General features: G+C 31.9%; 1 protein-coding gene across 4 annotated transcripts; it reads left to right on the plus strand.

Annotated features, from left to right (window-relative positions):
* Positions 1–415: 415 nt before the first annotated feature.
* LOC109121656 (disease resistance protein RPV1) lies at positions 416–7,760 on the plus strand. Of its 4 annotated transcripts, none has more exons than XM_019216441.2 (9): positions 416–1,103; positions 2,431–3,520; positions 3,677–3,967; positions 4,059–4,161; positions 4,244–5,526; positions 5,594–6,325; positions 6,417–6,462; positions 6,710–6,790; positions 7,133–7,760. In XM_019216441.2, the coding sequence occupies exons 1-6, from the start codon at positions 592–594 to the stop codon at positions 6,272–6,274; spliced, it is 3,960 nt and encodes a 1,319-aa protein (XP_019071986.2). In that variant the 5' UTR covers positions 416–591; the 3' UTR covers positions 6,275–6,325; positions 6,417–6,462; positions 6,710–6,790; positions 7,133–7,760. The 4 variants fall into 4 exon arrangements, with proteins under 4 accessions (XP_019071986.2, XP_059590717.1, XP_019071985.2 ...); XM_059734734.1 differs by lacking the exon at positions 6,417–6,462 and having other exon boundaries at positions 2,431–2,807; positions 2,907–3,520; XM_019216440.2 differs by lacking the exon at positions 6,417–6,462.
* Positions 7,761–11,923: the final 4,163 nt, after the last annotated feature.

Below are 11,923 nucleotides of genomic sequence, written 5' to 3' on the forward strand. Positions count from 1 at the left end.
TAAAATGTGAAAAAAAAAAGCTTCAAGAGTGCAATTAATAATTGTGGTAGGCCCTGACTTTTGTCTTGTGAACCCGCCTATTATTGAATGGAAAAGGGATATAGCCAACCAAAATAATTGAGAGTAAAGAAAGGAACACCTCACCACTATGCTCCAAATTGAGAGAAAAACAAAGTCAGCCGGCATCCAAGGACATTTTTATTAAAAAAGTAAAGAAAAGAAATGGTGCTTTAGCTATTATCATATCAACTCCTAGGAAATAAATGAAAAGAACAAGTAAATGAAAAGAAACAAAAAAAAAAGTTCTTAGAATGCAAAAAGAAGATATTGGATATTGAATGCCCAAAAGAGAAAAAAATAAAATGGTAAGATGTAAAGAAAAGAGTCAGAAAAGCTTCACAATTGCAATTAATAATTGAGGTACGACTTGGACTTTTGTGAACCCTCACTGTTAATGCTAAAGGGTTACAGCTAAGGAAAGGATAAATGGGAGAGAAGAACAGGACATCCTCACCACCATCGTCTTAGCATCAAAGACCCTCTTTTTTCTTCTTCCAAATTCTGTTCTTGTAATTTTGTTACAATCCAACCATGGCTTCCTCTAGCAATTCTAAGAGACCCTTTTGTTCTTCTTCTTCTTCTAATTCTAAATGGAGGTACGATGTGTTCTTGAGTTTCAGAGGCGAGGATACCCGCAACAACTTTACTAGTCATCTCTACAAGGATTTGGATAAGGCCAACATTAAAACCTTTAAAGATGATGAAGAACTTCGAAAGGGAGGAGAGATTGCACCCGAGCTCCTAAAAGCTATTGAAGAATCAAGGATCGCCATTATCGTCTTCTCGAAAACCTATGCTCATTCCAAGTGGTGCTTGGATGAACTCGTCAAGATCATGGAGTGCCAGAAAGAAAAGGGACAAATAGTTTATCCCGTTTTCTATCACGTACGGCCGTGTGAAGTCAGGAACCAGTATGGGACTTATGGAGAAGAATTTAAGAAACACGAGAGCAATGCGGACGAGGAGAAGAAGAAGAAAATAGGGGAGTGGAGGACTGCCTTAAGGAAAGCCGGTGATTTGAGTGGATTTAGTCTGCGGGATAGGTAATCCCTACTTCACTTTTTCCATTTCCAATTTTCTGTCAGTTTATTTTCATTCTTGTTAGTAAATAAAATATTTATGATTACATATATCAATCAAAATCCAGTTTTTAAGTAGTAGACATTAATATGTTTGATTTCTTGGAAAGTAATAAGAAGAGTTAAAAATAAATAAAAATAAAAATTTAAAAAATTTGATTTTCTTATATTTAATGTATTATTAAAAAATATGAAAGAAAATAAAAATATAATTAAAATACATTGTAAAAATATATATAATTAGTTTATAATTAAAATAATCTTAGAAAATCTATAGTAGTTGTTCTGGGCTCATTCAGGCCCAACAGGTAATCCCTATTTCACTTTTTCCATTACCAATTTTCTGTCGGTTTATTTTCATTCTTGTTAATAAATAAAATATTTATGATTACATTTATCAATCAAAATCCATTTTTAAGTAGTAGACATTAATATGTTTGATTTCTTGGAAAGTAATAAGAAAGAGTAAAAAAAAAAATTGACTTTCTCACATTTAATTTATTATTAAAATTATAAAAGGAAATCAAATATAATTAAAATATATCGAAAAAAAAAATATTTGCCTACAATTGGGATAATATTAGAAAATCTATAGTAGGTGTTGTGGGCTCATTCAGGCCCAGGTAATACTGGTAAAAAAATAAAATAAAATAATTATGCCAAATGCCAAGTTTTGAATTGTTAAAAATCTTTAAGATTCCAAAATATTCTTCCTTTCTAATCAATCCATCTCAGCCATAATTTCTATCAATTAAATTGTTCAAATTGGTTATTTATATGCTTTGTAAATTTGGAGATAATCTGAGATGATTATTTAAAATATTGTAATACTACCCTAAATTTTTTTGGACCCTCTTATGGGACAAAAAACTTAGTTATTGCACCCTTAACCTTTTTCAATTTTAGAGGAATTTTCTATTACTAAAATAATTTTCTCATGTTCTCTGTGCACTACATGAGTTTACATTTCTTCTTTACTTAATATTGTTTGTTCCTCTATATTTGCAAGTTGATTATTAAATTTATTTACCTTTTAATCTAATGTTTGTATCTCGTTTTATTCTAATTATCCCATGACATCTGGATAATCTCTTCTTAAGACCTTGACATGACATAATGAAATTTTATTTAAACATGCAATTCAACACATTTTTAATTTACATTCTATTTGACCTTAATTTAATTGCACCGAACTAAAGATCATTCTATAATTTCCATTTACTTCATCTTTGTTTTCTTTGACAATTGATTGTAGCTTACTCCATGTTTTATTGTACTTTATAATGGACAGATCTGAGGCAGAGTTTATTGAAGAAATCATTGGTGAGATTCGAAGATTAATTCCTAAGTGGGTACATGTTGGTGAGAATATTGTTGGAATGGATGAAAATTTGAAAAAAGTGAAGTTATTGATAGATGCCCAATCAAATAAAGTGAGTATGGTTGGGATTTATGGGACTGGTGGGATTGGTAAAACTACCATCGCCAAGGTTGTTTACAATGATATGTTAGATCAATTTAAATGTCACAGCTTTCTTGAAAATGTGAGAGAGAAATATGAAGATAAAGGTGATTTGCTTCAATTACAAAAAGAACTTCTTTGTGATATCCTAATGGAGAAAAATCTGGTGTTAAGGAATATTGATGAAGGATTTAAAAAGATAAAGAGTAAGCGTCACTCTGAAAAGGTTCTTATTGTTCTTGATGATGTAGGTTGTGAAGAACAATTAAAATTCTTAGCTCCTAATTCTGAATGTTTTCATCCAGGAAGCATAATCATTGTGACCACGAGAAATAAGCGTTGCCTAGATGTATATGACTCGTATTCATCATATGAGGCTAAGAGAATGGCAGACAAGCAAGCTGAGGAACTCTTTTGTTGGAATGCCTTCAAGCAAGACCATCCCATAGAAAATTTTGTGGGCCTCTCTAATCGTATACTGGATTATGCTGACGGCCTTCCATTGGCTCTTGTAGTTTTGGGTTCTTTTCTCTTTCAAAGGCCTATGGATGAATGGGAAAGCACATTGGATGAACTCAAAACAATCCCTCCCGAGAATATTCAAAAGGTACTCCAGATAAGTTATGATGGACTAAGTGATGAACGCAAGAAGTTGTTTCTTTATATTGCATGCTTCTTCAAAGATGAGGATGAAAAAATGGCAACAAGAATACTAGAAAGTTGCAAATTACATCCCGCTATTGGACTAAGAGTTCTTCATGAGAGGTGTCTTATTTCTATAGAGGACAACACTATAAGGATGCATGACTTGTTACAAGAAATGGGTTGGGCAATTGTTTGCAATGATCCAGAACGTCCAGGAAAATGGAGCAGATTGTGCGAATTACAGGATATTGAAAGTGTATTATCACAAAATGAGGTAAGAGAAAAATACATGAACATACTTGAGATCTAAAGACATAAAAGATTCAACAAGATTTATTTTTATTATTATTATAGTTTGAGTATATTATCTATATAATTTTAGTGAATCCCTATGCATCTTATACTGCTCATTCTCAATCCTTGTTTTCAGTGGACAAAAAACATTGAGGGGATTTTCACAAGTCAGTCTCGCCATACAGGAAAACATATACAACTTACTACTGAAGTTTTCAGAAATATGAATCAACTTAGATTGCTCAAAGTCGAATTCAATCAGATCGTGCAGCTTTCCCAAGACTTTGAATTGCCTTGTCATGATTTAGTATATTTTCATTGGGATTACTACCCTTTAGAATATTTGCCATCAAATTTTCATACAGACAATCTTGTTGAACTCAACCTCTGGTGTAGCCGCATAAAACATCTTTGGGAAGGAAATATGGTATTGCTATTATTTAGTTATATTTTTGTTGTAGACTAATTTTAAAGTCTTTTGAAGTTTACTTCTTGACACAAATTTTCTTCTGTTACAGCCTGCTAAAAAGTTAAAAGTCATTGATCTTAGTTATTCCATGCATCTGGTTGACATTTCAAGCATCTCAAGTATGCCAAATTTGGAGACTCTAACTCTAAAAGGTTGTACAAGGTTCCTTAAGTGTTTCATCCATGCTAAATGTTATTATCAGTCATGAACTAATTGTTTTCTTGAATATAATAGGGTGCACGAGACTTAAGAGTCTTCCAAGGAACTTTCCTAAGTTGGAATGCCTTCAAACACTCTCTTGTTGTGGCTGTTCAAACTTAGAGAGTTTTCCGAAGATCGAGGAAGAAATGAGAAGTCTAAGAAAGCTTAATTTAAGTCAAACAGGTATAATGGGATTACCATCATCAATTAGCAAGCTAAATGGGCTTAAAGAGTTGGACTTAAGTAGTTGCAAAAAGCTTTCGAGTCTTCCGGACAGTATTTATAGTTTGAGCTCTCTTCAAACTCTCAATCTATTTGCATGTTCACGACTAGTGGGCTTTCCGGGTATCAATATTGGAAGTCTAAAAGCTCTTAAATACTTGGATTTGTCATGGTGTGAGAACCTTGAGAGTCTTCCGAATAGTATTGGTAGTTTGAGCTCTCTTCAAACTCTTTTATTGATAGGGTGTTCAAAACTGAAGGGCTTTCCAGATATCAATTTTGGAAGTCTAAAAGCTCTTGAATCGTTAGATTTCTCAGGTTGCAGAAACCTTGAGAGTCTTCCCGTGAGCATTTACAATGTAAGCTCTCTCAAAACTTTGGGGATTACAAATTGTCCAAAACTCGAGGAAATGTTAGAGATGAAACTAGGGGTTGATCCATGCCCCTGGCCATTTTCACCTCTAACCTGTCACATTTCAAATTCAGCAATAATCTGGGATGATCACTGGCATGACTGCTTTTCCTCATTAGAAGCATTAGACTCACAGTGCCCCCTGTCATCACTGGTAGAATTATCTGTAAGAAAGTTTTATGACATGGAAGAAGACATCCCCATTGGCAGTTCCCACCTAACCTCATTGGAAATATTATCTCTGGGGAACGTCCCTACAGTAGTAGAAGGAATCCTCTATGACATTTTCCATCTATCTTCATTGGTAAAATTATCTCTTACTAAATGCAAGCCAACAGAAGAAGGAATCCCCCGTGATATTCAGAACCTATCTCCACTGCAACAATTATCTCTACATGACTGCAATCTAATGAAAGGAACGATCCTCGATCATATTTGCCATCTAACATCCTTGGAAGAATTATATCTGGGTTGGAACCATTTTAGTAGCATTCCTGCTGGCATCAGTCGACTTTCCAATCTAAAAGCCCTTGACTTGAGTCACTGCAAGAAGCTTCAACAAATTCCAGAGCTTCCATCTAGTCTACGATTTTTAGATGCGCACTGTCCGGATCGTATTTCATCAAGCCCCTTGCTTCTACCTATTCATTCTATGGTCAATTGCTTCAAATCAAAAATTGAGGTATGATTCTCATGCCACGTTCCTTTTTCTTTTGTACCCATTGGATTTACATGGTGCTTTCGTGCAGGGGCGCAAGGTTATTAATAGGTATTCTTCCTTCTATGGCAATGGGATTGGTATTGTTATTCCTAGTAGTGGAATTCTAGAGTGGATAACGTATCGGAATATGGGAAGGCAAGTAACAATAGAGCTCCCTCCGAATTGGTATAAAAATGATGACTTGTGGGGATTTGCTTTATGCTGTGTTTATGTTGCACCTGCCTGTAAATCTGAGGATGAATCTCAGTATGAATCAGGTCTTATATCTGAGGATGACAGTGACCTTAAAGATGAAGAAGCAAGCTTTTATTGTGAATTGACAATCGAAGGAAATAATCAATCAGAAGACGTGGGTCATTTCTTTCTTCATTCTCGCTGTATTAAGGATGATGTATCAGATATGCAGTGGGTGATATGTTATCCCAAGTTAGCTATTGAGAAAAGTTATCACACCAATCAATGGACACACTTCAAGGCTTCATTTGGTGGTGCCCAAGTGGAAGAGTGCGGAATCCGTCTTGTATACAGAAAAGATTATGAACAGAAGCATCCAAGAATGGCACAAGGCAGTACTTCTCATGGGAATTTTGGTGAGCATGGATCAGTAAGAGAAGATACTGATAGTAAAGCTCACAATAAAAGGAATCCCACAGAACAGAGCCCAGGAGAGGAGTCACACCATAAAAGATCCAGAGAAACCCAAGACTGATCTCAAGTATTAGGCTCAACCACACTTGCATCACTAATGCTCTCTTTACTGGTAATTCATCTTCCTTTCTCTTTCTAATTCAAAGGTCAGAATTTTTTTTTTATCGTGTTTCTCCTTTTTATTTGTTTTTTTTTTCCCCAAGACAAACAAAACTTTGAGGCTATCACCCATGGGCGCAAACTTCAATGGTACACCTCCCAAGTTTGTTTTTCTCTCTCTCCAACCGTCTCTCCCTAGATTTTTCTGCATTTTCTTCAAACTCATATTTCCATATGAAATTCAATTACATTCGAGCATTTCAATCTCTGTAGCTACTGTCTGAATCAATTATAGGGTTTCTTTTTTCTGGAAGTTTGTAATGTTATTGATTTAAGACTTCATGTTTGGGGATGTTTTGGGTGGCTTGTTCACTGGTATTACTTGTGATAATTGCAGCTCTGGTGCTTTCAATGACTGACAATAGTTGAAACTATGTTGAATGCTTGTACTAAGGGAATGGACTTCAGCTGCTCCAGGGTTAGTGCTATAACATCAGTATTCACTCTTCAAGAATGTATATAGTTGTTGTTTTGGAATTTTGAAATTACTTAGCATCAGACAATTTCTAACTCGGGATTTGGATTGGGAACCATAAGTTATCTCACCCTAGTGTTCTTTGGAATAATTATAGGATTTTGTAAGTAACTTTGGACTTGTTAGCAATGTTCTGGATTTGTGAATAATTTATAGAATACATTGGGTGTTTTTTTTTTTTGGTCCATCAAAAACTTCAAGAACTTTGAGGGTGAATAATGTATGACTGTACTCTTCTCTATCTCTGTGGTCATAGCACACGTATGATTTGGTGCTTTTTTGCAGGCCTTCAACAGCAGCAAAGCATCTGGTGGCTTGCAGTACTAATCTTGCATTATATTCTCTGTTTTGCAATCATTTGGTACTTTTTGTCCCAACCAAGGATAGCTCTGTGCAAGCAGTCTCGACTGTGGAACAAGTAAAACAAATGGTACCTGCTGAAGCTGAGAGTGCAGATGATAAACTGGTGCGGAAGGTGGTCAACCAAAAGAATCAGACAGCAAAAACTAAAAAGCCCATGAAGCCTGCTACTGAAGCAGTCTCAGCACCTGTTTCTAGGAGGGGTGAGATTGAAGTGACTGAAGAAAAGGAGCATCAGCAAACAAAGAAGGAAGAGGAGTTGGCCAGGAAGGTAGAGGAATTGAGAAGTGAAGAAGAAGCAGCCATGTTGAAGGAGCAAAGTCTGTTGGAGGAGAGAAAGCCAACGTTAAGGAGGCACTGGAAAGGCAACAAGGAACTGCAGAAAAGGCCAATTTCTCTGTGAGTGCTGCCACCTTTTCATGATACAGCCATCATAATGGATGTTAAAAGCAGTCTAACTCTACATACTTCCTTGCATTATACTAGTCATTGATGGGCTTAAATTTTAATTTAAATGTAGTATAAATATATAAGTAGATTGATTGGGTCTGAATTTGAACCTGGTTCGAGTCATACTCCCATCCAATCCAAACTTGTGATTGGGCTTGAATTTCTTGGCCCAACCAGCGAAATCATTGACCAACGGCCCTTAGTTTGGGCTGGGCTTGATGGTCCTCAGGTTATGTAGGCTTAATACTGATTGGGTTTGGGCTTCCATGCAGTTGTACTTGGATTCTATGTTTCCTAATATTAACACTAAATTAGGTTTAATTTATAATTAAATATAATTAGTTTGAGACTAACTCCAATCTTTAGTTAAACCAACTAAGTTTTATGCAAAGGTTTATATTCCTAATACCATCAGGTATTATAGTAAATACCATTGAAAAACTAAATTCATGTGGAAGTTTCACTAGGTGATACGACATTAAATTATTAAGATAAAATTAAAAAAAGATCATGCTCGTATGTCCCGTTGTTTGTCATAAGAGAATTTCTTTCTAGATTTTTTTTTTTTTGCTCTTTTCAATTCTAGATATTTTAATATATCTTTACTTTTTCAAAAACAATCCATAGGATTGTTCCCAAACATATATCATATAAATATATATTTTTAAGATTGATTTTTAAGAATGTTATCAAATAAACTCATAATAGCATTTTTTTCTTTACAATTACCAATTCGTATGATGAATTAATTACTTTCAATAACCGACATCATCTAATCAAAATTATAATTAAGTATCATATTAAAAGAGTGTTTAAAAAATCAAATTTAATAACTTAAAGTGATTTAATAATTTAATTTAAATTATTAAAATAACTTGATGTCACAATTTAAAGTTAGAAATGACTTAATTTATTTTTATTTAAATTTAAAACTAAGTTTACAAAAAAGGTTTAAAATTCATATCAATTAAGAAATTAAGTCATTAAGTTACTTTAAGCCATTAAATTGATCTACCAATTAAACACCCTTGAAGATATTACATAAAGTTCACCTTCTACATATCATGAAAATTTAAAATTAATTACAACATCAAGAATCTTTAGTTCCTAATCGATATCATATTTAATCCTTGGTTGTAAATTTCTTTACATATGTAGATATATTTTTATATTGCAAGTGGGTTGCCGACTTTTCATTTTATACTAGTTTTGAAATTAAGATTGTAGTTTTTATTTTGTCCAAATCTAATTTGGAGGGAGAATCTTTAGAGGCTATTTTATATTCAAATAGGAAAATTTTAAATTTAATAGTCCCACCTTATAAAGGCAAATATCTTGGACCCTACATGGGTGCCTCTTACATGCAAAAGGACAAAGACTTATTGAAAGCCTCTCTCATTCACATGGATGCCATCATTCATCAAAGTTGAAACATGAAACCCACACAAAAGCAATTTCAATATTTTTTTTCATAACTATAGCTGAGAATCTCAATATTATTAAATAGTGACAAAATTAATTTCAATATTTTTTTTTCTTATTTTTTGCTCCTTGTGGTTATATTTTCATCTGGAAAGTATTAAATATATTAAAAAAGAAAAAAATTATAAAAAAATTTTTTTCCTAGTTAATTATACTATGAAAAATATAGAGTAAAATAAAATATAATTAAAATTAGTTAAAAAATTATATTTTTATAAAATTATTTGACTTTTTTATAAAAATTTAAAATAAGTGACATGAGTTTGAAATAGTATATATATTGACTTTAATTCTTTCAAATTAATCACTAGGTTGTTAGAGACATACACCTATGATCCAAAGGTTTTCCCAACAAAGATATCAATAAATCTTTCTACTCCATTGATTGCATCTTGAATTCTTTCAAATTAATCACTTCATTGTAATCATTATTCACTTCATTGTGATTTGTCAGACAACAATTCATTTCTGCTTCATGGTTGGACCTTGAGGTAAGGCTTTAGAGGCATAAGCCTCAAAAGCCTCTTAAAATTGGTTCTACACTTCTTGCATGATGAATGCAAGTTCCAAATTTTGATGACTTGGTAATGTTGGAGTAATTGGGTTGAAAGCAGTCAAACACAAATATTTATTAAAGAAGATAAAAATTTGGAAGAATTAAAATTTTATTGTATTCTACCACTCTTTTTTTTATTCAAATATTACATAATCCTTTATTAACTAAAAATGACATAATTAAAAGTAAATTATCATTTGATTGCAATGGATTTAATAGAATATGGTGGATATGCTAAATTTTTGTCTGATAATAAAATTTGATTTGAGTGAATATAATTAGAGTAAAATAGTCTTTTTAACTATCACTTTTACAATAAAAAGTGTTTTATTTAAACAAATATTTAATAAAATTTTAAAAACATTTGATAAATAATTATTATAAAAACTCTTCCTCGAAAATACTTCAAAGTTCGTCGGATGGTAAATTATACATCAAGATCTTAATGATGGTCCATGCAACCATCACCATTGATTGTTTTTGAAAACACAACTTCAATTTAAATAATATTTTAAGGTAACTCCTAGTTATCATATTTTACAAGATATTTTTTAAAATTATTGTTTTTTTTCTTTCAAAATCCTAAGAGAGAGGTCACCAATATCAAAATAATGTGACCCATCTCTATACTATTGTCTCCATTATTTGGACTATATCATAGTTTCCTTATTGACAACATGGTAGCCATGTTAAATACCTACAACTTTGAAAACAAGATCTCAAAACTATGCCTATTTGATTATAAGGCTTAATTATTATAGTTTATCATTTCCTAGCATATATAGTTCTTAGCATCTAAGTATTTGTTATATAAGAATTTTTCTCATTTTTCAAGCTTGCATTTTGTTTAGAAATTTTTTGAGTTTTTTACAATCATTTTGAAAATGTCAACTCATAATTATATACATTTTAGTTCTATAAGGACTAAAATCACTTAACATCATGGTAATACTATTTAAGGTAATTTGCTTTGAATCAGAATGAACTTATATACAACTTACGATTTATGGTAATAATAGAGATCGAATTTAAAAATACATAAGTTTTCAATTAAATATTAATATATTTATGTTTCCTTCTTATTTTTAATCCTAAAACACATTAAATGTATGCTCTTGAATTCCTCCATGTAATGCGATTTGATATAATGATAAATCAACAATTATGATTTAATAATATGGTGCTTTGACTTTTGACATTTAAGTAACACCGTCAATAAAAGCTCCATATCTTTGCTTCATGGAAGAACGTACAAATGATGTGATTGAATTACATTTCAATTATGTTTGATTCTTTGAAAATACTCAAGAAAAATAAATATTTAAAAAAATAATTTTCTCATATTTGATTTTACTATAAAAAAAATACATAATTAAAATTAGTAATAAATTTAAATAATTTTAAATTACTTAATCTTTATATAAAAAAGTTAAATTAGTAAAACGAGTTTAAAACATGATATAAAGGTAATTTATTGACTTTAATTTTTTTTTTTTACTTCACTTTTTCTTTCCTTCTCTTTGATGAGATCATCTTAGATAAATTGTTAATTGATTGCAGCATATTCAATTGAATTCGATAGTCTAGGTATCATAAATCATACATGTTGTGCACCATTTACAGTAAATGAACCGTCACAAACCATACATAGAGGAGATGTTGATTTCATTATAAATCATACGATAATTACAAAAGATATGATATTAACTTGCAGTAAATTGCAACATCGGCACTCTAATGCTAGACAAAGTAACTAGACAAAGTAAGTCTAATTATTGCTAACTTTCCTCATCTTTCTTGGGCCTTTTGGGTGCTTTTTGTGCAAAAGAGAAAAAGCTATAACTAAATTGCCAATCCATCACCGACGTTATAGACTGATGAAGAATACCAAAGGGAGTGTTACGAAATAATGAGAATAAATAATAAGAAAAATAGAATAAGAACACATAGATATACGTGAAAAACTTTAGATGGGAAAAATCATGAGAAAACGAGAAAAAGATCCGTTATGTCAAAAATTGGTACAAAATGGGAGAGTTGAAAGCGACTACAACAAAAGTATAATCATCGTAACCCTAAAACTATACATCATTATTATATATATATATATATGTATATATATATATATGCGAGAGTTGAGAACAACTATGGGATGAGGTCTATCGACTCGATCCCTTCACTACCCCCACAAATCTCTCAAAAAATCTCATAATTTTAACTTTACTACA

This window comes from Vitis vinifera, chromosome 18 (assembly GCF_030704535.1).
Source record: "Vitis vinifera cultivar Pinot Noir 40024 chromosome 18, ASM3070453v1".
NCBI lineage: Eukaryota > Viridiplantae > Streptophyta > Magnoliopsida > Vitales > Vitaceae > Vitis > Vitis vinifera.

Bases quoted from the DNA above. Each gene is read 5' to 3' on its own strand.
- LOC109121656 (XM_019216441.2), top strand. From the start codon at position 592: ATGGCTTCCTCTAGCAATTCTAAGAGACCCTTTTGTTCTTCTTCTTCT. The intron at 3,968-4,058 runs GTATTGCTATTA...CTTCTGTTACAG, and splicing joins ATCTTTGGGAAGGAAATATG to CCTGCTAAAAAGTTAAAAGT. The intron at 4,162-4,243 runs GTTGTACAAGGT...TGAATATAATAG, and splicing joins GGAGACTCTAACTCTAAAAG to GGTGCACGAGACTTAAGAGT.